General features: G+C 45.7%; 1 protein-coding gene across 2 annotated transcripts in view; it reads left to right on the forward strand.

The window, feature by feature from the left end:
* Positions 1-26235, forward strand: part of LOC144754727 (dimethylaniline monooxygenase [N-oxide-forming] 2-like) — a 400207-nt gene that overhangs the window by 255386 nt on the left and 118586 nt on the right. For both annotated transcript variants that reach the window (XM_078642888.1, XM_078642897.1), the window contains exon 3: positions 25373-25561. In XM_078642888.1, the coding sequence (XP_078499014.1) occupies positions 25373-25561 (189 nt within the window). The remainder of the gene's footprint in view (positions 1-25372; positions 25562-26235) is intronic.

Genomic DNA, 26235 nt, shown 5'->3' on the forward strand with positions numbered 1-26235 from the left:
CTCCGGCGTCTGTCAACATTCCAAACAGTCCGTAGCGGCCGCCATCTTGTCTCTCGGTAGGATCGAGAGACAAGAGGAGGTCAAAACAAAGGGGGAAATAACTATAAGGGGGCATAGTAGATCCTCGCTGACCCCCTAGGTTTGATGTGGAGGTTTTAAAAGGGCCCCGCGGGGCAAAAAAAAATAATAATAATAATAATTGAACGGCTAAATGGATTTGCACGAAACTTGGCAAAATATTAGGGACTGGTAGCCCGATGTGCCTTTGCTAGGTCTCAATATATGTGCTCCAGTGGATTTTGAGAAATTAACGTTCAAAAAAAGATATATATCTGTAACAGCGCTCCGCTTCGCGTAACGGAGGTTTGCGAAGCTGATTGGTCATTCTGTCACTGGGCTATAGTTGGGCTACATCTGGCTGATATTTGGGCTACATTTGTTTTTTTGTGTGTCTGGCGGCCATCTTTGGGCTACATTGGGCTACATTGGGCTTCATTGGGCTACATTCGACTAATTAGCAAATAGCTCATCGCAAACTAGGAATGGTAAAGAATCGCTATTTATTCCTTAAAGTTCGCTATTTAGGAAATGCAAATAACTTTGATGATACATATGGCGGTTCATCTCTAACAAGATAAGAAGCATAGGGATACATTTATGATGACTGGCGCATCACCAGGGATGTGTTAGTCATTTTGTGCCGCTGTTCCGTCACCTATGGTGTGCTGCATTTACAATGCGGCGCATCATGGGGCAAAAACAGCACAGATGCGTGATGTATCTGTGCCGTAAAGGTGGCGCATTGCTGGAGTTGTATCGCAAGTGTGATGAAGCTCCAGCAAGGGTCGGGGGTGCCCCTGTCGCAGGGTTTCTGTTCTCACACAGAACTGTGGACAGAGGATTGGAACCTCGGCGAATGCATTGCTGGAGTTGTATCGCAAGTGTGATGAAGCTCCAGCAAGGGTCGGGGGTGCCCCTGTCGCAGGGTTTCTGTTCTCACACAGAACTGTGGACAGAGGATTGGAACCTCGGCGAATTAGGGTGTCCCAAAACTCACGTTAGTAATCAAAAACTCCTTAGCAAGCTAGGTACAGTGTCACATTGGATATAACAAACTCTCAATGTTTAGACAATCCAGAATATGAACTTATAGTACCTCAGGATACGTGGAACTCATGAACAGTCGGTCGTTATAGATTTCTTAGAAACCAGAACATGGAGTTAAGAAGAACAGATGTGTATTTGAAATGTTTATTTACTAATGCCGTCTTCTCAGGCGTAGTACCTTAGATAATAAAAGTACACATATTATCAGTAGCAAAATTACCAGCATAGTTACTAGTACATAAAAAGTGAATGGTGATAGTATGTTAACATGCTGTAAATGAATAAGAGTTAGCAACACTTATAAGCAGCCGCGGGCCGTGGAGGGAGTTACGGTGAGGCAGGGAGGCGGGGAGGGGGAGAAGCAGGGTGGAGAATACAAGTACACATAGTATCAGTAGCAAAATTACCAGCATAGTTACTAGTACATAAAAAGCGAATGGTGACAGTATGTTAACATGCTGTAAATGAATAAGAGTTAGCAACACTTATAAGCAGCCGCGGGCCGTGGAGGGAGTTACGGTGGGGCAGGGAGGCGGGGAGGGGGAGGGGCAAGGTAGAGAGGGCTCCACCCTGCTTCTCCCCCTCCCCGCCTCCCTGCCCCATCGTAACTCCCTCCACGGCCCGCGGCTGCTTATATCTCACCCTCCCTAATACACATATTATATTATTTGCTAAGTAGGTCTCTTTGTGTTGGTTTAGGGCGTGCCCATACTTTAGTGTCTTAGATTTGAAGGAATCACATCAGCATACACCAGCTCTCTCTTCATGTGAACCGCATCAACTGTTGTGTATGTGTGTTCGGCAAAGCAATATAAAACCCGCCTCATGCCCAGAATTGGCAGAAGTTGCACTTATGTTATGAGTATGAAGTCGTGGAGATCAGACCTCATAACAATTCTGTATCGTGTTGTTCTTGAAACTTTAGCACTCGCTGTACAGATATAGTTTAACAAGTAAAGCAGATAGTAGACCAATAACATATTATTCTCATGTAAACCACGATGAACTACTAGGTGGAAAGCTAAAGCAACAACTAAGTGTTGTGTGCAGAAGTTGCAAAAAAGGAAAAATGGCGTTTAAACCGGTAATGAGCCCATGCTAACTTAACACGGTGTAAAGATATCCAGGACCTAGATGACACCTCCTCATGATCCGGAAACGAACTGAATAAGATAATAGAAGTGCCATCTCATGAGAGCAGATTGCAAGTTTATATGTGGACGGTCCGCAAGGTAAAGCATTAAAAACTAGGAAAATTTAATGCTAAAGAAAAATAAAACAGCCAAGTACTTTATCGAGTCTTAAGCCAATAGGCAAGGTAAATAATAAAAACTTGACAAATAAGTCAATGAATTGTCAATGAAATGCTAGTACTCAGCATATCAAACATGAAAAAGGTCTATGACATAACTGTGTATGCAAAATAAGCTGCAACAGCCTCCAATAGGAAGTCACCGTCTTCATCCGAAAACAGTTCAGCCATCCAATTTAAAAGCGGAAAAGAACATACGTGCTCTCCCAGCACCGGATCCTCTATCACCATCAGAGGACAGCTCGGTGGGTTTTCAAGAAAGCTCTGTTCCAAGAAAGACTGTGCTGCCGCCAGTAAATTCCAGGGACCAAGTAGTCCATGCATCAATGCCACAGCCATAATCCTTTCGCCAGGACAAACCAACTCGTGAGTAATGATAGGAGTCATCAGCTGATTAAAGTCGACGTCAGGAGAAACCGGTCCGCAGAGACACAAATCAATGGCCCAATCGAAATCACAGGTCAGGCAGTGAAATACAGGCTGGACACAGGTGAAGTAGGAGAACCGAAAAGATAATCCATATGCCGTGCTTAATATCGCCAACGGCATTGTGCCATAATATTCTAGCATGCGATTGCGGAACAGTGTCAGCAGCTGCAGGGTCGGAGGTTGCATAGGAGGGACATCCATATTTAAAAATGTAAAAAAGCACAAGAGCGTCCGCTGGTAATGCAAGTAAAAATGCCAATCTACGAACCAGAGTGCAGAAAATACAATGAAAGGAAGCAGGGATGACTCCAAAGATTTTCTCAAATGAAGTCACGAGACCACTGGTAACAACTTTAAAAAAGTGTGCCAGGGACTTTGTGGAGGATGCGTTAAAGATAGTCGGAAACATGTTGCTGAAATTGAAAGGCAAATCTTAATTGAAAAGGGTGTGCACCTCTGTATGGGTGTTTGCTATGTGAAGTACGAAAGTTTCACGGGCCGAACTCAAGGCCACCTCTCTCTGAGACAAAAGAGCTCTTATTCTTGCCATGCCGTTGAAACGTGTCCCAAGGTTGGTATTTGTGGCCAGATTGAAAACTCCCTATGTTCATGTGTGGGAGGAAATAGAACATTTCTGCAGCAAATAACCCGTTCACTTACTGTTACGATAAAAGGAATACTTTTAATTAACTCAGAACAATCTTCATTATTGAGCATCAAATAACTACCATTTTCCAACAACTTGAACGTGGGGATGATAGCAGGAACTGGCGTGCCTTGCAACACGCAAGCCATATTTGGTCGGTGTTTGTTGCATGAACCGTGTAACTGTATGTGCCTACACATTAGTGAATGATCTGGCGTCTCAGTGCATTCCTCTCCATTCAGATAAACTTCTTGATCATCTTTGAAACATCTGTATGTGTATGGAAGCGACCAGACCTCATGAAGAAAAGCACTACCTAAAGGTTCATAACGACCTATTGGTATATATTTCATACAATTTGAAAACTTATATAAAGCAAAAGGCAGCGTTATTAAACCGTGGATAAGGCATGTTGCCAAAAAACCCGCAATCCTCTGCTGATGATGTCACTGAGCATGTCATGAATGATGTAATATGTGACATCATCAGCAGTGGATTACGGGTAATGGTATCTCTAGTTTACTCCCTTATAGCTGTGTTTCTTTTAACATAAGTGTCTGTTTCCTTCCCTTATACTTACTGTTTTTGGTTCGCTTCCGGTTCGCGTACCAGCGAGCGAACTAGGAAGCGAACTAAGAGAAATAGAGGTTGGCACAATTCCAAATATTGTACCAATTTTTTAATAACGGGGAGGAAGTTCTGAAAAGAACTTTTTTTTTTATTTTTCTGAACATTTTTTTACTGTTTTTGAATTTTTCGGAACAGTTTTATATTTTTTGGGGTTTTTCTTGGAGGGGGCAATGAAAACGATTCATTGTAAAGGGCTCAACAGGAGCAACAAAACAAAAAAAAGAAGTATTTATTATTTTGGGCGTTTCGGCCAAACTTGCATATGATAGTCAATAGCTCTGTTGATCAGAGTGATGCTTTTTTCTCCGTAGGAAATGAATCCATCGCAAAATGCGCAGATGTGTTTTACATCACCAAATCTCATTTGTATATTTGGCACCATCTCCCTGCCCTCTGGTCCCGTTACTTCCGGTACAACAGATCTTCTGGCCATAATAGGGAGATTATCTAGGTCGTTCCGAAACTGTGCAGCACTGTAGTTGTTAGGATGCCACCTAGTCATATGGCGATGCATTGTGTAGTTTCCGAAACTGTATTTTTTGTCGGTCCCTCTGGACAGTCTATCTTGACATATAAGGCAAGTTACGTATCTTGCATTTACTTTTTTCTGACCTTTGGGAATTTTAAAAAATTGCCAAATGAAGTTTTCTTTCCGGTGAGACGTCCTGGGCTGCTCAGGCAAAAACTGCCTCTCTTCGTGCTCGTCCTCCTGTTCCTCTTCTTCTTCTTCTTGTTGAATTAGAACTTGAGCAGGTGGTCCACTCTTCCTTGGATGTGGTGGAGGTGGTGGGGAAGCACCAGCTGAAGCTACTAAAGAAGCCATTGCTCAGTGATCACAAAGGGTCTTTCTCTCACAATGATGAAAGTCAGAGTGAGGAAAGAAGGAGGGATTTTCATCATTTGGGAAAAACAAGAGTTCTCAACCAATCAAAAGTGTTCATTTTAGATTATATGACCTAGTCTTACATCATTAGGAAACCAAAAGTGAAATGAACCAATGAAAAGTGTTATTACCAAGTCACATGACTTGCTGTGTTTACATTAAGCGCTTTGCAGGGCCTCCCGGTTTGCTTCCAGAAACCTGCGCTTTGCGACTCGCTTCGCGTACCAGTTCGCTAACGTAGCACGTCATATGACGTATCACGCGACAACGTGAAACGTCATGCGGACGGGAGGCGTCACGATGTTGTTTTCTAACGCGGCACTTGCGGTAAAGAAACGTTTACCGGCTCGCGGTCTATTTCGCGGCATCAAGGTCAGCTAACGGGAAGCTTCCCGATTCGCGAAGCGGGAACGAAGAAAAAAAAATATTTTAAAAAAAAATTATTCATAAACATATAAAATATATTTTTGGATTTAAAGAAGAATACATTTTACAGCTACAGATATTAGCTGTTAAAAAACCAATGAAATTCACAGAAAAAAACATAGGTTATAGACCATATATAGTTAGGAATTAGCATTTACAAAACCTTGAAAATTCACTGAAAAAACCATAGGTTATAGACCATATATAGTTAGGAATTAGCATTTAGAAAACCTTATTTTACTCACACAAAACCATTGAAATTCCATATATAGTTAGTTGCACTAACTATATATCGCGCACTCGCAATCCACTGCTGATGATGTCACATATTACATCATTCATGACATGGTCAGTGACATCACTGATGACATCACTGATGACATCTCAAATGACATCACTGATGACATCACTGATGACGTCTCATTTGGCATCATTCTTGTGCTAATACGATAAACTTCTTCAGACTCTAATATAACCTTAGATACACTCAGTGTATACAGACACTCACACACTGCCACTCATCCATGGAGTTACTCACACACCCAGTCAGTCATGCAAAGAAACAATCTCACCTCCATTTCTTCAACTATACAGTTATACACACCTTACTTATTGAAACATATACTAACACATATTTACTCTCTTATAAAATCCCTGATACAAGTTCACAATGATCGATACAACCACTCACTCAGTGGCTCTCATGCACAGTTATTTATATATGCCAACTCTCACATGTACTGTGTTTTACATATGTACTTACTATGACATGTAGCATTGAGATATCCATTCACTCATCAATACACTCATGCACACAGTCAACTGCCCATGTAGCTGTTTCCACATGCACTCTTGAACTCATACACCTAGTGAATAAACTGCTCACACATCTATGCACAGAGTCACACACCTTCCAGCCACCCCCACACAAACTCAATCTCCCATAGAAATACTTGGGGAACCAATTAATAACACATATAGCCTCTCGTATAGCTAATGATCAACACATGCAGCAGTTTACATCACAACAGACATAATGATGCACAAATTAAGACAGTTTAGTCACTAACCCGTGCATTCAGTAAGACGCATTTAATCACTCACTCATACAGTCAATCACGCACCTACTAAAACCTTCATTCAGACACTTATACATCCACTCATTCTTCAATATGTAAAACATATTTAAACTTTACAGAAACACATAATCACTGGATGTTGTCATCAGTGATGTCATCAGTGATGTCACTGACCATGTCATGAATGATGTAATATGTGACATCATCAGCAGTGGATTGCGGGTGCGCGATATATAGTTAGTGCAACTAACTATATATGGAATTTCAATGGTTTTGTGTGAGTAAAATAAGGTTTTCTGAATGCTAATTCCTAACTATATATGGTCTATAACCTATGGTTTTTTCAGTGAATATATATATATATATATATATATATTTATATATTATCAAACCACAAGGGGGGAATTCAATGGAAGCAGCTTTATTGTCATTTACATGGCGACTGCATTTCGGCGTAGTGTGCATTCATCAGCGCCCAAGCAGTCTAAAGGCTTTCATTGCCACATGGTGTTACTCCTGCCGCCTTCTTATTGGTGTAAGATGGCTCCGCCGCATCTCACCTGTTCCAGTTCATGAAGGCTGAATTGAACTGCAACACCCAGAATGCAATGTTCAGCTCCCAGGTAGGTAGCGCTTGGAATGAATGTTGACCCAAGTGATTAGGGCGGAAAACAATGTCCGATATTAAAACCCCAGTCTTGCTGCTTGAAATGTGAACAGTGTGCCCCCTCGGGTCACCACACCGCTTCAGCCACTGAGTTCAGGTCCAAATTATAACGGGGGCAGACATGGCAATACACTCCCCCCAACATGAGGTGGTATTCCTCACGACTGCTCTGTTTTTCACCAAACGCCGTGGCGGGCCCCAGACAATCCAATCCTGGAATGACACGAACAGAGCCAGTGGAGTCCGGGCCAACTTATGAAGCAGGGCCTCTGTACTGCGTCTCTGGCCAGTGCAGACAATATCAAACCAACCTCCTCCTCACGAAAGAGCAGAGGCCACAAGGGGGAATTCCATGGAAGCAGCTTTATTGACATTTACATGGTTAATACATTTCGGCGTAGTTTCTTCATCAGCCCCCAAGTAGTCAAAAGCCTTCCATTGCCACACGGTGTTAGTCCTGCCGCCTTCTTATTGGTGTAAGACGGCTCCGCCCCATCTCACCTGTTCCGGCTCCGCCCCATCTCACCTGTTCCAGTTCATGGAGGCTGAAGTAAACTGCAACACCCAGAATGCAAAGGTCAGGTCCCAGGTATGTAGCACTTGGAATGAATGTTGAACCAAGTAATTAAGGCGGAAAGCAATGTTCCGATAATTAAAGCCCAGTCTTGCTGCTTGAAATGTGCACAATGTGCCCCCTCGGGTCCCCACACTGCTTCAGCCACAGAGTTCAGGTCCAAATGACAGCGGGGGCAGACATGGCAATATACTCCGCCCAACATGAGGTGGAATACCTCACGACCGCTCCGTTTCTCACCAAACGCCGTGGCCGGCCTCAGACAATCCAATCCCTTGGAATGACACAAACAGAGCTAGTGGGGTCCGGGCCAACTTATGAAGCGGGGGCCTCTGCACTGTGACTCTGGCCAGTGCAGACAATATCAAACCATCCTCCTCCTCATGAAAGAGCAGAGACCACAAGGGGGGAATTCCATGGAAGCAGCTTTATTGACATTTACATGGCAAATGCATTTCGGCGTAGTGTGCCTTTATCAACGCCCAAGCAGTCTAAAGGCTTCCATTGCCACATGGTGTTAGTCCTGCCGCCTTCTTATTGGTGTAAGACGGCTCCGCCCCATCTCACCTATTCCAGTTCACGGAGGCTGAAGTGAAGTGCAACACCCAGAATGCAATTTTCAGCTCCCAGGTAGGTAGCGCTTGGAATAACTGTTGAACCAAGTGATTAGGGCTGAAAGCAATATCCCGATATTAAAAGCCCAGACTTGCTGCTTGAAATGTGAACAATGTACACCCGAGGGGTCCCCACACCGCTTCAGCCACAGAGTTCAGGTCCAAATTACATATTTTATATATATATATATAGAAGACTTCAGCCACTGCACAGCCCATACGTCTCACAAGCGTCCACAATCATCCAGTACTCCATGAGACAACAGTGGTTCGAGGGGGAATTACTTACCTGGCTTTCTTGACTGATGAATGCTGGGAGTTGTAGTGTGCCGACGCCGCTATGACGCCTCTCCTCCAATTAGCTTGAACCACCTGGATGGCCACCAATGGCAGGACGCTATTTTGAACTATCAAAACGAACTGGCAGATTTATTGGTGTATCAGGCATCTGATGAAGACATTGCTGTCGAAACGCGTCATGCCACACTTGCTGAATAAATCCCTTTCCTGAAAGCCCCGCTGAGTCTCTCTGGTTCTTCCTGTAGGAATCATGCTTTTTTCATTCGATTGCGCGTCAGCCCTTGGGCGCGCTTGAGTAGACCCGTCTTCTGAAGCGGCCGGAGGCACGAGGGCACATCTTTCTCAATAGTCCAAGGAATTGGAAGCACTCCGGCCCGCCGCTCTCCTAACTCGCAAGGCTTCCGCTGCAGCCCAGCAGTCCGTGACCTCACGGAGCAGTCAGGATCACTGTATTTTTGGCTCCAGGATCGGCGTTGCAGGAGCTACTAGCGGCTTAGACGTTTGGGGACCCAGGAGAGGGGAAGACTTCAGCCACTGCACAGCCCATACGTCTCACAAGCGTCCACAATCATCCAGTACTCCATGAGACAACAGTGGTTCGAGGGGGAATTACTTACCTGGCTTTCTTGACTGATGAATGCTGGGAGTTGTAGTGTGCCGATGCCGCTATGACGCCTCTCCTCCTATTAGCTTGAACCACCTGGATGGCCACCAATGGCAGGACGCTATTTTGAACTATCAAAACGAACTGGCAGATTTATTGGTGTATCAGGCATCTGATGAAGACATTGCTGTCGAAACGCGTCATGCCACACTTGCTGAATAAATCCCTTTCCTGAAAGCCCCGCTGAGTCTCTCTGGTTCTTCCTGTAGGAATCATGCTTTTTTCATTCGATTGCGCGTCAGCCCTTGGGCGCGCTTGAGTAGACCCGTCTTCTGAAGCGGCCGGAGGCACGAGGGCACATCTTTCTCAATAGTCCAAGGAATTGGAAGCACTCCGGCCCGCCGCTCTCCTAACTCGCAAGGCTTCCGCTGCAGCCCAGCAGTCCGTGACCTCACGGAGCAGTCAGGATCACTGTATTTTTGGCTCCAGGATCGGCGTTGCAGGAGCTACTAGCGGCTTAGACGTTTGGGGACCCAGGAGAGGGGAAGACTTCAGCCACTGCACAGCCCATACGTCTCACAAGCGTCCACAATCATCCAGTACTCCATGAGACAACAGTGGTTCGAGGGGGAATTACTTACCTGGCTTTCTTGACTGATGAATGCTGGGAGTTGTAGTGTGCCGACGCCGCTATGACGCCTCTCCTCCAATTAGCTTGAACCACCTGGATGGCCACCAATGGCAGGACGCTATTTTGAACTATCAAAACGAACTGGCAGATTTATTGGTGTATCAGGCATCTGATGAAGACATTGCTGTCGAAACGCGTCATGCCACACTTGCTGAATAAATCCCTTTCCTGAAAGCCCCGCTGAGTCTCTCTGGTTCTTCCTGTAGGAATCATGCTTTTTTCATTCGATTGCGCGTCAGCCCTTGGGCGCGCTTGAGTAGACCCGTCTTCTGAAGCGGCCGGAGGCACGAGGGCACATCTTTCTCAATAGTCCAAGGAATTGGAAGCACTCCGGCCCGCCGCTCTCCTAACTCGCAAGGCTTCCGCTGCAGCCCAGCAGTCCGTGACCTCACGGAGCAGTCAGGATCACTGTATTTTTGGCTCCAGGATCGGCGTTGCAGGAGCTACTAGCGGCTTAGACGTTTGGGGACCCAGGAGAGGGGAAGACTTCAGCCACTGCACAGCCCATACGTCTCACAAGCGTCCACAATCATCCAGTACTCCATGAGACAACAGTGGTTCGAGGGGGAATTACTTACCTGGCTTTCTTGACTGATGAATGCTGGGAGTTGTAGTGTGCCGATGCCGCTATGACGCCTCTCCTCCTATTAGCTTGAACCACCTGGATGGCCACCAATGGCAGGACGCTATTTTGAACTATCAAAACGAACTGGCAGATTTATTGGTGTATCAGGCATCTGATGAAGACATTGCTGTCGAAACGCGTCATGCCACACTTGCTGAATAAATCCCTTTCCTGAAAGCCCCGCTGAGTCTCTCTGGTTCTTCCTGTAGGAATCATGCTTTTTTCATTCGATTGCGCGTCAGCCCTTGGGCGCGCTTGAGTAGACCCGTCTTCTGAAGCGGCCGGAGGCACGAGGGCACATCTTTCTCAATAGTCCAAGGAATTGGAAGCACTCCGGCCCGCCGCTCTCCTAACTCGCAAGGCTTCCGCTGCAGCCCAGCAGTCCGTGACCTCACGGAGCAGTCAGGATCACTGTATTTTTGGCTCCAGGATCGGCGTTGCAGGAGCTACTAGCGGCTTAGACGTTTGGGGACCCAGGAGAGGGGAAGACTTCAGCCACTGCACAGCCCATACGTCTCACAAGCGTCCACAATCATCCAGTACTCCATGAGACAACAGTGGTTCGAGGGGGAATTACTTACCTGGCTTTCTTGACTGATGAATGCTGGGAGTTGTAGTGTGCCGACGCCGCTATGACGCCTCTCCTCCAATTAGCTTGAACCACCTGGATGGCCACCAATGGCAGGACGCTATTTTGAACTATCAAAACGAACTGGCAGATTTATTGGTGTATCAGGCATCTGATGAAGACATTGCTGTCGAAACGCGTCATGCCACACTTGCTGAATAAATCCCTTTCCTGAAAGCCCCGCTGAGTCTCTCTGGTTCTTCCTGTAGGAATCATGCTTTTTTCATTCGATTGCGCGTCAGCCCTTGGGCGCGCTTGAGTAGACCCGTCTTCTGAAGCGGCCGGAGGCACGAGGGCACATCTTTCTCAATAGTCCAAGGAATTGGAAGCACTCCGGCCCGCCGCTCTCCTAACTCGCAAGGCTTCCGCTGCAGCCCAGCAGTCCGTGACCTCACGGAGCAGTCAGGATCACTGTATTTTTGGCTCCAGGATCGGCGTTGCAGGAGCTACTAGCGGCTTAGATGTTTGGGGACCCAGGAGAGGGGAAGACTTCAGCCACTGCACAGCCCATACGTCTCACAAGCGTCCACAATCATCCAGTACTCCATGAGACAACAGTGGTTCGAGGGGGAATTACTTACCTGGCTTTCTTGACTGATGAATGCTGGGAGTTGTAGTGTGCCGACGCCGCTATGACGCCTCTCCTCCAATTAGCTTGAACCACCTGGATGGCCACCAATGGCAGGACGCTATTTTGAACTATCAAAACGAACTGGCAGATTTATTGGTGTATCAGGCATCTGATGAAGACATTGCTGTCGAAACGCGTCATGCCACACTTGCTGAATAAATCCCTTTCCTGAAAGCCCCGCTGAGTCTCTCTGGTTCTTCCTGTAGGAATCATGCTTTTTTCATTCGATTGCGCGTCAGCCCTTGGGCGCGCTTGAGTAGACCCGTCTTCTGAAGCGGCCGGAGGCACGAGGGCACATCTTTCTCAATAGTCCAAGGAATTGGAAGCACTCCGGCCCGCCGCTCTCCTAACTCGCAAGGCTTCCGCTGCAGCCCAGCAGTCCGTGACCTCACGGAGCAGTCAGGATCACTGTATTTTTGGCTCCAGGATCGGCGTTGCAGGAGCTACTAGCGGCTTAGACGTTTGGGGACCCAGGAGAGGGGAAGACTTCAGCCACTGCACAGCCCATACGTCTCACAAGCGTCCACAATCATCCAGTACTCCATGAGACAACAGTGGTTCGAGGGGGAATTACTTACCTGGCTTTCTTGACTGATGAATGCTGGGAGTTGTAGTGTGCCGACGCCGCTATGACGCCTCTCCTCCAATTAGCTTGAACCACCTGGATGGCCACCAATGGCAGGACGCTATTTTGAACTATCAAAACGAACTGGCAGATTTATTGGTGTATCAGGCATCTGATGAAGACATTGCTGTCGAAACGCGTCATGCCACACTTGCTGAATAAATCCCTTTCCTGAAAGCCCCGCTGAGTCTCTCTGGTTCTTCCTGTAGGAATCATGCTTTTTTCATTCGATTGCGCGTCAGCCCTTGGGCGCGCTGGAGTAGACCCGTCTTCTGAAGCGGCCGGAGGCACGAGGGCACAACTTTCTCAATAGTCCAAGGAATTGGAAGCACTCCGGCCCGCCGCTCTCCTAACTCGCAAGGCTTCCGCTGCAGCCCAGCAGTCCGTGACCTCACGGAGCAGTCAGGATCACTGTATTTTTGGCTCCAGGATCGGTGTTGCAGGAGCTACTAGCGGCTTAGACGTTTGGGGACCCAGGAGAGGGGAAGACTTCAGCCACTGCACAGCCCATACGTCTCACAAGCGTCCACAATCATCCAGTACTCCATGAGACAACAGTGGTTCGAGGGGGAATTACTTACCTGGCTTTCTTGACTGATGAATGCTGGGAGTTGTAGTGTGCCGACGCCGCTATGACGCCTCTCCTCCAATTAGCTTGAACCACCTGGATGGCCACCAATGGCAGTACGCTATTTTGAACTATCAAAACGAACTGGTAGATTTATTGGTGTATCAGGCATCTGATGAAGATATTGCTGTCGAAACGCGTCATGCCACACTTGCTGAATAAATCCCTTTCCTGAAAGCCCCGCTGAGTCTCTCTGGTTCTTCCTGTAGGAATCATGCTTTTTTCATTCGATTGCGCGTCAGCCCTTGGGCGCGCTTGAGTAGACCCGTCTTCTGAAGCGGCCGGAGGCACGAGGGCACATCTTTCTCAATAGTCCAAGGAATTGGAAGCACTCCGGCCCGCCGCTCTCCTAACTCGCAAGGCTTCCGCTGCAGCCCAGCAGTCCGTGACCTCACGGAGCAGTCAGGATCACTGTATTTTTGGCTCCAGGATCGGCGTTGCAGGAGCTACTAGCGGCTTAGACGTTTGGGGACCCAGGAGAGGGGAAGACTTCAGCCACTGCACAGCCCATACGTCTCACAAGCGTCCACAATCATCCAGTACTCCATGAGACAACAGTGGTTCGAGGGGGAATTACTTACCTGGCTTTCTTGACTGATGAATGCTGGGAGTTGTAGTGTGCCGACGCCGCTATGACGCCTCTCCTCCAATTAGCTTGAACCACCTGGATGGCCACCAATGGCAGGACGCTATTTTGAACTATCAAAACGAACTGGCAGATTTATTGGTGTATCAGGCATCTGATGAAGACATTGCTGTCGAAACGCGTCATGCCACACTTGCTGAATAAATCCCTTTCCTGAAAGCCCCGCTGAGTCTCTCTGGTTCTTCCTGTAGGAATCATGCTTTTTTCATTCGATTGCGCGTCAGCCCTTGGGCGCGCTTGAGTAGACCCGTCTTCTGAAGCGGCCGGAGGCACGAGGGCACATCTTTCTCAATAGTCCAAGGAATTGGAAGCACTCCGGCCCGCCGCTCTCCTAACTCGCAAGGCTTCCGCTGCAGCCCAGCAGTCCGTGACCTCACGGAGCAGTCAGGATCACTGTATTTTTGGCTCCAGGATCGGCGTTGCAGGAGCTACTAGCGGCTTAGACGTTTGGGGACCCAGGAGAGGGGAAGACTTCAGCCACTGCACAGCCCATACGTCTCACAAGCGTCCACAATCATCCAGTACTCCATGAGACAACAGTGGTTCGAGGGGGAATTACTTACCTGGCTTTCTTGACTGATGAATGCTGGGAGTTGTAGTGTGCCGACGCCGCTATGACGCCTCTCCTCCAATTAGCTTGAACCACCTGGATGGCCACCAATGGCAGGACGCTATTTTGAACTATCAAAACGAACTGGCAGATTTATTGGTGTATCAGGCATCTGATGAAGACATTGCTGTCGAAACGCGTCATGCCACACTTGCTGAATAAATCCCTTTCCTGAAAGCCCCGCTGAGTCTCTCTGGTTCTTCCTGTAGGAATCATGCTTTTTTCATATATATATATATATATATATATACATTTATGAAACCAGTCCCGCTCCTCTGCAAAGAAACAGGCGCCAACACCCTTGATAATATGAAACCAAACTTTATTCCACTAGAAAGCCCTGACGCATTTTGACAACTGACCTGCCTTGCTCACAACATCGGGCGCCATTGCGGTAAGTCATTTTATACATCATTCTTCTCGGTTGTCACAGCAACCGATAAACATCATAGACATAAAGGTTGAGTGAGAAAAAACAATACCGTGCAAAATATAAGTATGTAAAATATAAATTGGCAAAGAAAGACTTGTCATCAGCCAACTTGCAGTGCCTAAAAATAAAAACTGTAAATGCACTGTTGGTTCATGAAGGCCTCAAAATAATACCTATGTAGCTCATAAAGAGAAAGAGGTTAATGTTAATGTTAATGTTATGGGTGTCTTATATAGCGCTCGGCTACACCGAGGAGTGTCCCGGCGCTTTCTAACCCACAGCAGACTACAGAGGGCAGGCTGAAAGAAGAGAAAGAAACAAGCAGATCACTGTCCATAGAGCCACGTCTTCAGACCCTTTCTGAAGGCCAGCAAGTTCGAGGTACAGCGGAGCGACAGAGGGAGGGAGTTCCATAGCTGGGGAGCCAAGTGTTTAAAAGAGCGTCCCCCTACCCTTGCTTTCCTAACAGCAGGGACAACGGCAAGACCAAGAGATTCCGATCTGAGGGATCTAGTTGGTTTGTAGAAAGCAAGGCGTTTCTGAATATATTCAGCTCCCACAGCATGGAGTGCCTTATGCGCCAGCGTAAGTGTTTTAAAAACAATCCGCTTACAAATAGGGAGCCAGTGTAGGGAATGTAAAAGGTCCGAGGCTCTCGCGCGACGAGGTAGGCCAAAAACCGCCCGTGCCGCCGAGTTTTGAACAACCTGAAGTTTTTGTAATAGATAGTCCGGAAGACCCAAATATAAAACATTTAAGTAGTCCAGCCTAGAACAAATAAGAGCCTGGACAGTAGTCTTCCTATGCGCCAGCGGGAGCAGGGGAAGGAACTTGCGTAACATTTTGAGGAGACCATAGCAAGTGCCAGTCAGTCCAGAGGTGAAATACTACCAAGCTGTCTTATTTCATTTTATTTGTAAAGTTTTATAAAAAAGCTAACATGACCACTGAGGTTATCAGAGCGCTTTACAGATAATGCAGGGTATAGGCAAACATACAAAGTCGACAGAGCGCAGTGTACAAAAGATTATTAAAAATGTCCAACAGTCACATGAGCAAAACCTCTGGGCTACAAACCCCAGCTCAGGACCCCAGGTCAATTGGGACAGGCGGACTGAGGCAAATGTTTCTTCATCAAGAGTCCTTTAACTTCCATTTTGAAGCAGACAGTGGAAGGGCTCACCCTGACTTCGGGGGGGGGGGGGGGGGGAGAAAGTTCCAGATCCTCGGCGCCATGCCTGAGAAGGCGCGATTGTAAGTCTTTTTTTTCTTGAATTTTTGTGATTTGATTAGGAGGGTGCTGACACTTCTGGAGGCTCTTGTACCACAAGAGAGCTCAAGTTTCTGAGCAAGGTAAAGCGGGTCCTGAAGTAGATGGCTTTGTGTGCCATACATGCAATTTTCAACTGTATCCAAGCTTCATATGGGAGCCACTTGAGGGCCAGCAGGTCCGGAGAGATGTGGTTGAATTTTTTAGAACCTGTTAAGAACCTAGTGGCAGGGTTGAGGGCCACCCTAAGAGGAGCCATTTTTGCTCTGGGCAAGCCACACAGTGTTGCGCTGCCATAGTCCAGCTTTGCGATCACTAATGCTTGCACTGCAACCTTTAGGTCAGGAGCAGGGAGAAAGGGTTTGAGCTTCTTTAGGATGCTGAGTTGGAAATTCGCTCCTTTAGTGAGGGAGCTGATGTGCTTTTGAATGTTTAGATTTTTTGCAGATATAATACCAAGCAAGGATGCTGAGTCCATGAGGTGAGGTCTACAGTTGGGAGCAGTAAGCTGATTTAGCCATTGCTCCATGACCAGGGATTGCTTGGGGGATGAAATTAGGAGGAATTCTGTTTTTAGGGAATTTAGCTTCAGGTGGTTCCGTGTCGGACAACTTTGTGTTTCCAGCAAGACTGAATTGAGGGACTGAATGTCCTCAGGGGAGGCGATCTTCAAATAAAGTTGGGTGTCATCAGCATATATGTGATAGTGAATGCTGGATGATTTCAGAATTTCTGTTAGAGGCTCCATGAGCAAGTTAAAGAGCGTGGGAGAGAGTGCGAACCTTGTGCTACCCCCAGCGTAACCGGTGTGGGCTGGGACAAGGATTAGTTTGTCTTGAAGCTTTGAGATCTATTCTGGAGGAACGAAGGGAACCAGTTAAGCACCGGCCCTGACAACCCCATCCTGTGTTACAGGAGGTGATTTAGGTTGTTGTGTTTGACAGTGTCAAATGCTGACGAGAGGTCAAGAAGGATCAGTAGACACGATTCTTTGTGCTCCAGCATTCTTAGCGCATCATTGACAATGTGCGTTAGTGCCGACTCGGTGCTATGGCGCAGGAGGAAACCAGATTGGCATGGATCCAGGAGTTTGAAATGGTTGATGTGTTTGCAGAGTTGGGCAAGCACACATTTCTCCAGGAGCTTTGCCAAGGTGGGGATGTTGGAGATTGGGCGAAACTTATGCAGGTCTGAAGGATCTGCTGTTGGTTTCTTGAGAATTGGCTTGACCTGCCCTGATTTTAGGCAGTCTGGAATATCCCCTTGCTGAAGTGATGCATTGACAACCTTAGTCCACAATGTTAGTAAGGAGGATCTAACTTCGGGGAAGAGGTTTGATGGCAGAAGGTCCTTGTAATGATTGGAGGGTTTCATGGTCTGTAATGTTTTGTGAACAGTGCACTCATCTAGGGTTTGGAACAGAGTCCAGGAAGCATTGTTTTTAGGTGGGACGGGTTGCACATGGTCAGAGATAGCAACGCCTAGTGGACATAGGGAGGCCTAGGACTGATCGACAGGTGGTCCAGGGCAGATCGTAATTTAGCTTCAATCTTACTGGACTTAGCAATGACGATGTCTGCAAATTCTTCACAATTAGGCAGTGCCACTTGACCATGAGACGCGGGGTTCGGATGACTATGGGCTTGGGACTTGATGAGTTCAAAAAAAAATTGGGACGGTTGATGCTTGGTCAAGTTGAGTTCTGAAAAAGGAGGCCTTCGAGCCTCTGATGCATTTATTATATATACTTCTCAGGAATCTCAGGTGGTAGAGATGCTCAATGGAGGGATATGACCGCCATTGCCTTTCAGCCTGCCTTAAGTTTCTTCTTTCAGAGTTAAGACTGCCCATAAACCAAGCTTTGGAGCGTTTAGATGACATTCGTTTGAGCTGTAATGGTGCAACTGAGTCTAGTACGTTCAGCATTGCGTGGTTATAGTGGGCCGTAAGGTCGTGAACATTAGACATGTACGGTGGGGGGGCAGGGTGTCAGATATTGCGGGTTGATGTTACGTAGGCATCTCTACAGCTGTTTTGGGTTCTTAGGCTGAGCTTTACATACTATTACTGAATCAAGAATGCAGAAAGAAGTGCAATAATGATCTGTCCAATCACATTGGAGGATCGAGTCAAGGAGGATGGAGTTGATCTTGTCAATAATCAGATCTAAGGTAGCTCCTTTGATATGAGTCTGTGGCGAGTAGTTTACTATGATAGAACAAACAACGCACTTAAAACGCCCTGTTATCTCACAAGTGTGTTAAGGGTTGAGTCAACCTGCTGAAATATCACCATAGTTTGATCATGATTACACTAGGCACAGTTATAATGTAAAATACAAGTTATTAAGCCATAATTGCACGCAGTCAGTTCATATGCAATCCCGCCCAAGTGGGCCTGTTCTAATCAGACATGGTTAACTTGTGAAGTTAATAATAGGTAGACATGGTGTCAAGCCATTGCAAGCCCTTAACTCTTATACAGTTCAAGAGGAAAATAGTTAATACAGCCAAACCAACAATTGCTATGCCCAAACAGATAATAAAACTAAAATTAAACAGAACAGTGTGATACTGTGTGAATAAAATAACTCAAAGCACTCAGGATCCGAGAGAGATAGGGAGCTAGAGGTGAACAGATAGTGCTTCATAGGAATTCAACCCATTAGGGATTTTTGAGTTCAATAGGAGTATATACCTGGATTCTAACTCCCTGAGTAAGAGCTGACTATTGCCACCCCTAGGACTCTTGGCGACCGTATCGATGACAAAATAGGTTATATCCTTCATATATATATATATATATATATATATATGGTCGTTTTTTGAATACATTTCCTTGATCTTGAAACCCACGGAGTCGGTGCCTGTTTTGAATATTGCTGAACCAGGATTGGATCCATATATATATATATATATATATATATATATATATATATATATATATATATATATATATATACATACATACATACATACATACATACATATATATATATATATATATATATATATATATATATATATTATATATATATATTACTGAAAAGTAATCTGAGGATACAGCGGGGAGTATGAGAGAGTTCTTTTATTCACTGCTGCAAACATTAGGGAGAGGTGTGGCGCTGCGGCCAGGGCGACTGACGCTGGAATCTGGGGATCAGGGTTCGATTCCCGGCTCCGGCGGCAGGTTAGCCCAGGACCATGTGACTCTGGGCAATAGCTTGCTTAATCTTCCTGACGGCCCCCAGCGCCTAGAGACCCTAACGGGTGATTGTGCGCTATACAAATGTGGATTATTTATTTATTTAAACATGGCAAGATACATTTCGGCTTAATTGCCTTCTTCAGATGACTTTGCAGCCAGTTTTTGCCTCCCCCCTCCTTTCAACTTGCTGCGGCGTTCCCATAGGTGGGAGATCAGCAGACCCTGATTCAATCAGGACTGCTGTAGTCCTGTGTTTGACTTCAGCTCTCAGCATGCACCAGATCGAGTAAGTACCGAAGCCGGGTCAGGTATTGCTCGAATGACTGCTGTGTGTGCCTATATATATATATTTATATTTAGGATGTAGTTTAAATGTGTCTAGTTAATGATTATATTATTTGGCGGTTGCATTGCTATAATCTTTTGTTTTTTGAGGATGAAAAGTAAATGTATTATATTTCTGTTTAATTTAAGTATGTGTATAAAACACTTAAAAAAATAATCATTGTTTTATGCTAAAAGTGTTTTTCATATATTTATTAGTGAATATTTTGTTATTTTGGTGATATTATTGTCATGAATATTGTGTGTTTCGATATTTTGACACAATATATTTTTATTTAAAGGTAACAATACTTTTTTATCCAATATTTTTGTTTTCGATAGTCAGAAAATCCATTTTTTAAACACCAATATTTGTTTCTTGAAATTTGTGCTATTACAAGTTAAGTATAGCAAGTTGATGTTTTTGTGATCGATTTTTTATTTCCTATATTTTTGTGTTTTGATATTGTATGCATTGATATACAATACCACATAAAGGGCATGGAGCAGAAAGTGCTGAAGCTATTGCAGTACCACTTCACAAAGGTAGAGACTGGTACAAAACATTTGCTGGTAGAGGTGGTCGATCTAAAATGACTGAAGCACAGTTGTTGTTCTGCAAATAGCCTAGGATGGAATGATAGGAGGGAGTAATACAAAACCTGCTAGTACTCAAGCTCAGGTAGGGAAAGGAAGGAACCCCAATATATGTTCACTAAGTGAAACGGTAAAGAACCCTAAGGAATCCTACAGGCGAATAAATGCTGAGTGAGAAATTGGACTCACACTAGGTGGCAGTCTTCGCAGGCAGACAAGTTATTTAGTTGGCTCATCTAGAGTTCTTAGATGCATATTTTCAGAAAGGAGAACAAGAAGATGGCGCCAGCGAAAGTTTACCAAGCAAGAGTTCCAACTCGCCATAGGAGCAATATTGGCTATCCATTTGTACTTCTCTATAGCTCTCTGTTCTCTACTTCACTGTCTTCTCTTACCTTTCTCTCTACCATATCTATCTTTCTCTGTCCCTCTCTCTCTCCCCCTTCAACATCAACACTTGGGTACCCCACCACTCATCCTTTATCTACAGTTCCTTCACCCTTTTTCTATCTCTCTGCCTCACTCTACACTTGTACCTATTTCTCCACCTCTCTTCCTCTACCTACTTTGTCCTTTGTCTAATTCTCTTTACCTTTTTTCTGCCCACCCACCTTTATCTCTAATCCTTACGTCTCTCTCTCTCTCTCTCTCTCTCGCTCTACCTCAGGTGTCGCTGTACCTCAGCTGTGTCTCTTCCGCCATGAAACTGCTGCGGTGAGGAAACTAAGTGGGCTATAAAAGGCCCCCAGATGCTTCCAGCCATGGGGATGCATGCAGGGTGAACATGGTGTGCCCCACTGGCTGCATGCATGTGCGGTTCCTGCATGGCATGGACTTAACAGTCCATGCCATGCAGGAACTTGCGTTGGCATTCCCATTGTGTTTCCTTTTTCAAAGGCACCGCCTTGGGAACACCAAAAGACCGGCAGCCAGACAGCGTGGAAACTCATAATCTGGCAGGCAGCCGGCGGTTGAGTTTAGCGGTGCAGGGCTTTGGCGCTCCCCCGCACCGCCAAACTCAGAATGCAGCCCTAAGTTTTAATAGTACCTTATTGTGTATGACACCTTCAGTCAGGAGTGACTGTGTAGCAACAACACTTTGTATTTTGCAAGTTGTAGGCTCTCACATTAGATTGTGAGAGATATAATTACAGGCCAAGTGTGCTAAGTGCTGAAAATCCTGGCTTAGTAATGGGACTATTTCACAACTATTGACACTCTGGTGTCGCTGAGGACTGATAAGTGCTGTGCAGAGTGAGGATGAGATGCAAGCTATTCCTGGTGCAACTCACTCTATTCAGCAATATCTCCCGACTAGAGACATTTCTGTGCAGGACAATTTTAGAATCGATCTCTTCCATTATAATTATTTACCACACTCTTTCCTTAAATGTACGGACTTTTGACTATATCTGGGATTTATTCCCCCCATCACCCATGCTCAAAGTCCTATTAGATGCTGGCAAATGTAATGATGATGTTCGTCATCAGCGCTGTTTATGGAGCCGATAATGGAATTCGTCTTTCCTATCGACTCAAGATTAGTTCATTCGCACCACCTTAAAATGAAAAAAAGAGAAGGTACCCACAACGGACTATTTTAAAGTAAGAAAAAGGATTTTCTGTTTTGAAACATTATTTAGAAAAACATACAACCATATAGACAGGGACCAAATATTTGTGCTCACATTTTAACACATACAAGACATTCATACTATATACAGTGTAAACCAAAAACAATGGCAACATAATGGAAATTGTCTGTATTATGACAAAAACATAAGGTAATTAATACTTAATCCCAATCAGCCACAGTGTCCATATCCCTCGTACCAGTGACCTCCCATCCTGTGCCTGAAACGCTGCGCTACAAAGGGGAAGGTGACAGAAGTGGAGAGCTTTGTCGTTGCTAGCCTTCATTGACGGTGTTACATTCGAGGAGTAAAGAGGCTCCTGCCTTCCGCGACCGGCGACACCACCTTCCACGCAAAGGGCGGTGAGAGCCTCGCACCTATGCCGCCAAAGAAGGCGATAACTAAGGTCACCAATCCCCCCCGCCCCCACACAGACAAAAGACAGCCACCCGAACACGGTGAAAAAAAAGAAAAAATGAACAGTGGCAAGGCTTCTCCTGCGCACACTGTAACTCAAATGTTCCCCTAAATTAAAAGCAAACAACTATTACAGTGTCCTCCCAAGGACAGGGACAGCCACTTGTATCCAGATGGGGACCAGAAGCCCAGTCTTATAGAGAAAATTGCAAAATGTCCTGAGCACACCTCCACATGTAATACAGAGAAGTCCAGTCAATCTTCTTTATCCACTGCGATTTTATTCTTGTAGTTCGATAAAATCTTCTGTTAATCACAAATGACTTTCTTCAGATCATATATAGCCAACATATGTTTCGTCAGTTATGATGCCTTCGCATCTCTGACTTCTTCAGGGCTATAAGTAAATTAACACCATCATTGACAGTGTTATATTCGAGGAGAAAAGAGGCTCCTGCCTTCCGCTACCTGCGACACCACCTTCCACGCAAAGGGCAGTGAGGAGCTCGCACCTATGCCGCCAAAGAAGGCGATAACTAAGGTCACCAATTCCCCCCACACACAGACAAAGACAGCCACCTGAAGACGGTGATCCTACGACTGCCATGGCTCTCACCAAAGAAGACCCCAAGCCTAGCCTGCCTCCAAAATGGTGCCCCCCAGGCAAATACCAACGGTGAGGGAGGATCCAGAGGTTTTAACTGGTCAAAAAGCATTACGAAATAAAGAATCTCAAGACTGCAAGAGACATGACAAACTGCTGAGTCACGGTGTTAAACAGTCCCCCACTCCTTACCTAGGACTTGCCTGACTTGCCTGACTTGCCTGACTTTAAAATGGCGCCCAGGCTTCAATTTATGACCAGTGAGACCCCATCTAAGTGTTGGGCCCGTTTACTCTACCTTCTTGGGCCCCCACAACGTTTTTCACTCCGACTGCTGATCTGCCAGATCTGACTTGCTTCCCAGTCCCCTGCCCCCCTTTCCTCTTTCCTCTCCTGGAGACTTGTTTCTTCTGTACTGGACTTTTGCAACTCTAACTATTGTACCCATGTGTCCTTTACCAAAGCACTTCTTCTCCCCTTTTTGGGGAGGGATCCAGCATTAATACCCTGGAGTCTCAAAGACCCCCTTGAGAGAGTCCACAGCGTCAAGGGAGCCACACACAGCGGAGGTGTGGGAATGGCGCCCCTTGCCTAAGCACTCCCTCTCCCCTTGTTGGGGAGGGATCCAGTTTGTATGCCCTGGAGTCTCAGAGACCCCTCGGAGAGAGTCAACAGCGTAAAGGGAGCCACACACAGCGGAGGTGTGGAAATGACACCATTTCCTCTGGGATCACAGCTCACCGGACATTAGACACTGTTTTTCCTCGTCTCTTGGTTGTGTTTCTTTCACCGTCCCCACCTCCTTCCATCTTACATTCTTTGTCTACCTCCCCTGCTCCTATGCCCTTTCCCCTGAATCTCTCCCCTTACCTGCTTTTTCCCATTACATATGGTTTTAATGCATGTAACTACGCTCCAGCAACTTGTAACTATGCTTTCTGGAGGCAACTTCTTTGTTTTGTGTTAAGCGGCGTGCCCTGCCGCGATGGAGCCCCACTGCTAACATGGCGGGCCTACAGCGACGAAAATCATAGATGCTGTGGGGGCGATGAGTCCGCGTCGTGGATGGTGTATGGGCAGGATGAAATTCCGGACAACTTCAATGCAGCCCACTTGGGTATTTATCTTTTGAACATTTTGGGGCAAGGCATGCAACCCACTTGGGATAATATTTTGTTATGCACCACAACTACCAGCATTCCTAGCGCAGACGCCCACTGAGGCGGAACATTTAAAGTTGCGCTGTTGGTGCGTACGCTGCCTTTCCCCTTCTGCCAGTGAACAAGAGCGGTGTTACACTCGAAACGCGTTTGGCTGGAGACATTTGCAAAGAAGCAGCTGGTCTGTTTGTCCTGCATTTCACGAATAAAAGGATCTACTTGCCGTGGTTGTGGCTTCATTCTGGAGGCAACTTCTTTGTTATATATATATATATATATCATTAAGGTACACAGATGTATCATTAAGAATAATGAATCTACATGCACTTAACTTCTTGATGTTTTGGACTTAGATATTTTGGACACAATATTTGATATTTCGACATGCAACTCCCACTCTTGGGTGGGGATCTGATACCGGGGTCCATCTGGCTAGAAAAATCAAAGCATGTTTATTCACGAAGATCATTACTGCTGAAGCCTACTGTAAAGATGTCTTCAAATAAGGTTCCCACCTATATTGATGACTCAACAACTTTCTAAATTTGCTGATAAATCCTTTTAAATTTTGGTTTGTGTTAATGGCTCAGGGCCTAATTACGACCAACCATCACCACACTGCGTGTTTGCCCACAATATTCAGTATGAGTGTGACAGTAAGACAGCCACGAGGCTGTCGGCTCCACCGGGATCAAGGATCCCGCTGGGCCGGCGATCTGCAACTGGCATGAATAGGCTGGCGGTGCCCCAGCCAGCACCGTCAAGCATATTCTGAGTTGCCTTTTTTATCACCCCTTTCCTAGCAGTAAGCCTGCCATGAAAAGGGTGGCAGAGAGGCAACGGCCCCATGCCGGATCTGGAACTGGGGATGGATACAGATGTGCACATGTTGTGCCCCCCCACCCCTGTATTTGCATTCACATTCCTTCATGGTGTAGCATGCCATAACATGCGGCAACATGCTGAAGGCACTGTCATGTGGCGGGCTGCATGTTAGGCTCTCCTATGGGCTTTGGCAGTCCTCCAGTGGACGGCTCGGTGGAGGTGCGTGCTGGAGGACAGCCAAAGTCGTAATCAGTCTCTTAGTGTATTGACAATGCACAATTTTCCTTGTTTATGTCTCAATGCTCCTTGTGAGCGAATAGGATGAGGGCCTCACAGGTAGTTTTTGACCCACATACCATAACATTTTCTGATGAACCTGGTTTCAAAATATACATAACTTAGTTCAAGGTTCAGGACACATTGCTCATTGTCCAAGGCGCATGGCCTCCAGACACATGTGTAGTATTGTGCATGTACAAATCTTGATCTACTGTTGAATGAGACACATTCATTGACATACTTTGTTTCTTTTTACGGTTGATACAGGAGGAGGTGGAGGAAGGAATAACCAGCATCTACAAGTCCCTTGTGTCGAACACTTCCAAGGAGATGTCTTGCTACAGTGACTTCCCCATGCCTGATGACTTTCCTAATTACTTGCCCAACTCCAAGTTCTTGGAGTACTTCAAGCTTTATGCTGAGCACTTCGGCCTCATGAAACATATAAGGCTCAGGGTGAGGAAATGCAACTTCTTCTGAGGATGGCTGGGCCTTGCACCTTGCCTTCTTATGCATGTTTCTGAAAGTAAATCATAATTGTATTTTCCTACTGAATACAGCACATCATCCTAAACAGTGTATTTATGTAAAATCCAATTTCATTGCCATTTTAAGAGCTGCTGATTTTATGTCTTATCCAGCCAATCATCAGTATTGCTTACTCATCTAGTATTTTGAAATTATTAATTTGCAATTAGAGATACAATAAAAAGCGTATTTGGATTGGATTTTTTGAAGGGTAAAATGTGGTACTGGTCCATACAGACCAATGAATTTATATGAATTAGGTGTTGAGAAATTCCTTGCTTGCTGAGCTCCATCCATTCATCCATCCATCCATCCATCCATCCATCCATCCATCCATCCATCCATCCATGTCCCCCCATCCTCCTCCTAACTTAGGATCACATTGAAATTCTCCATAGCTATTTAGTTAGACTAAAAGACTACTTTAATGAGTAAACTCCTCATATTTGGGAACCAAGAATTCTAATGCTTCATCCAAAGAATTAAGACTAATAACCACAAACTGACCCGTATAAATTCTAAACTACTGATACTCATAGCTGACTAAATCTCAACAGACAGCTGCAGTGATGTTGGTAATACTCTCGCCTACAACTGTGCAT

The sequence above is a fragment of the Lissotriton helveticus genome, chromosome 1_1 (assembly GCF_964261635.1).
Source record: "Lissotriton helveticus chromosome 1_1, aLisHel1.1, whole genome shotgun sequence".
NCBI lineage: Eukaryota > Metazoa > Chordata > Amphibia > Caudata > Salamandridae > Lissotriton > Lissotriton helveticus.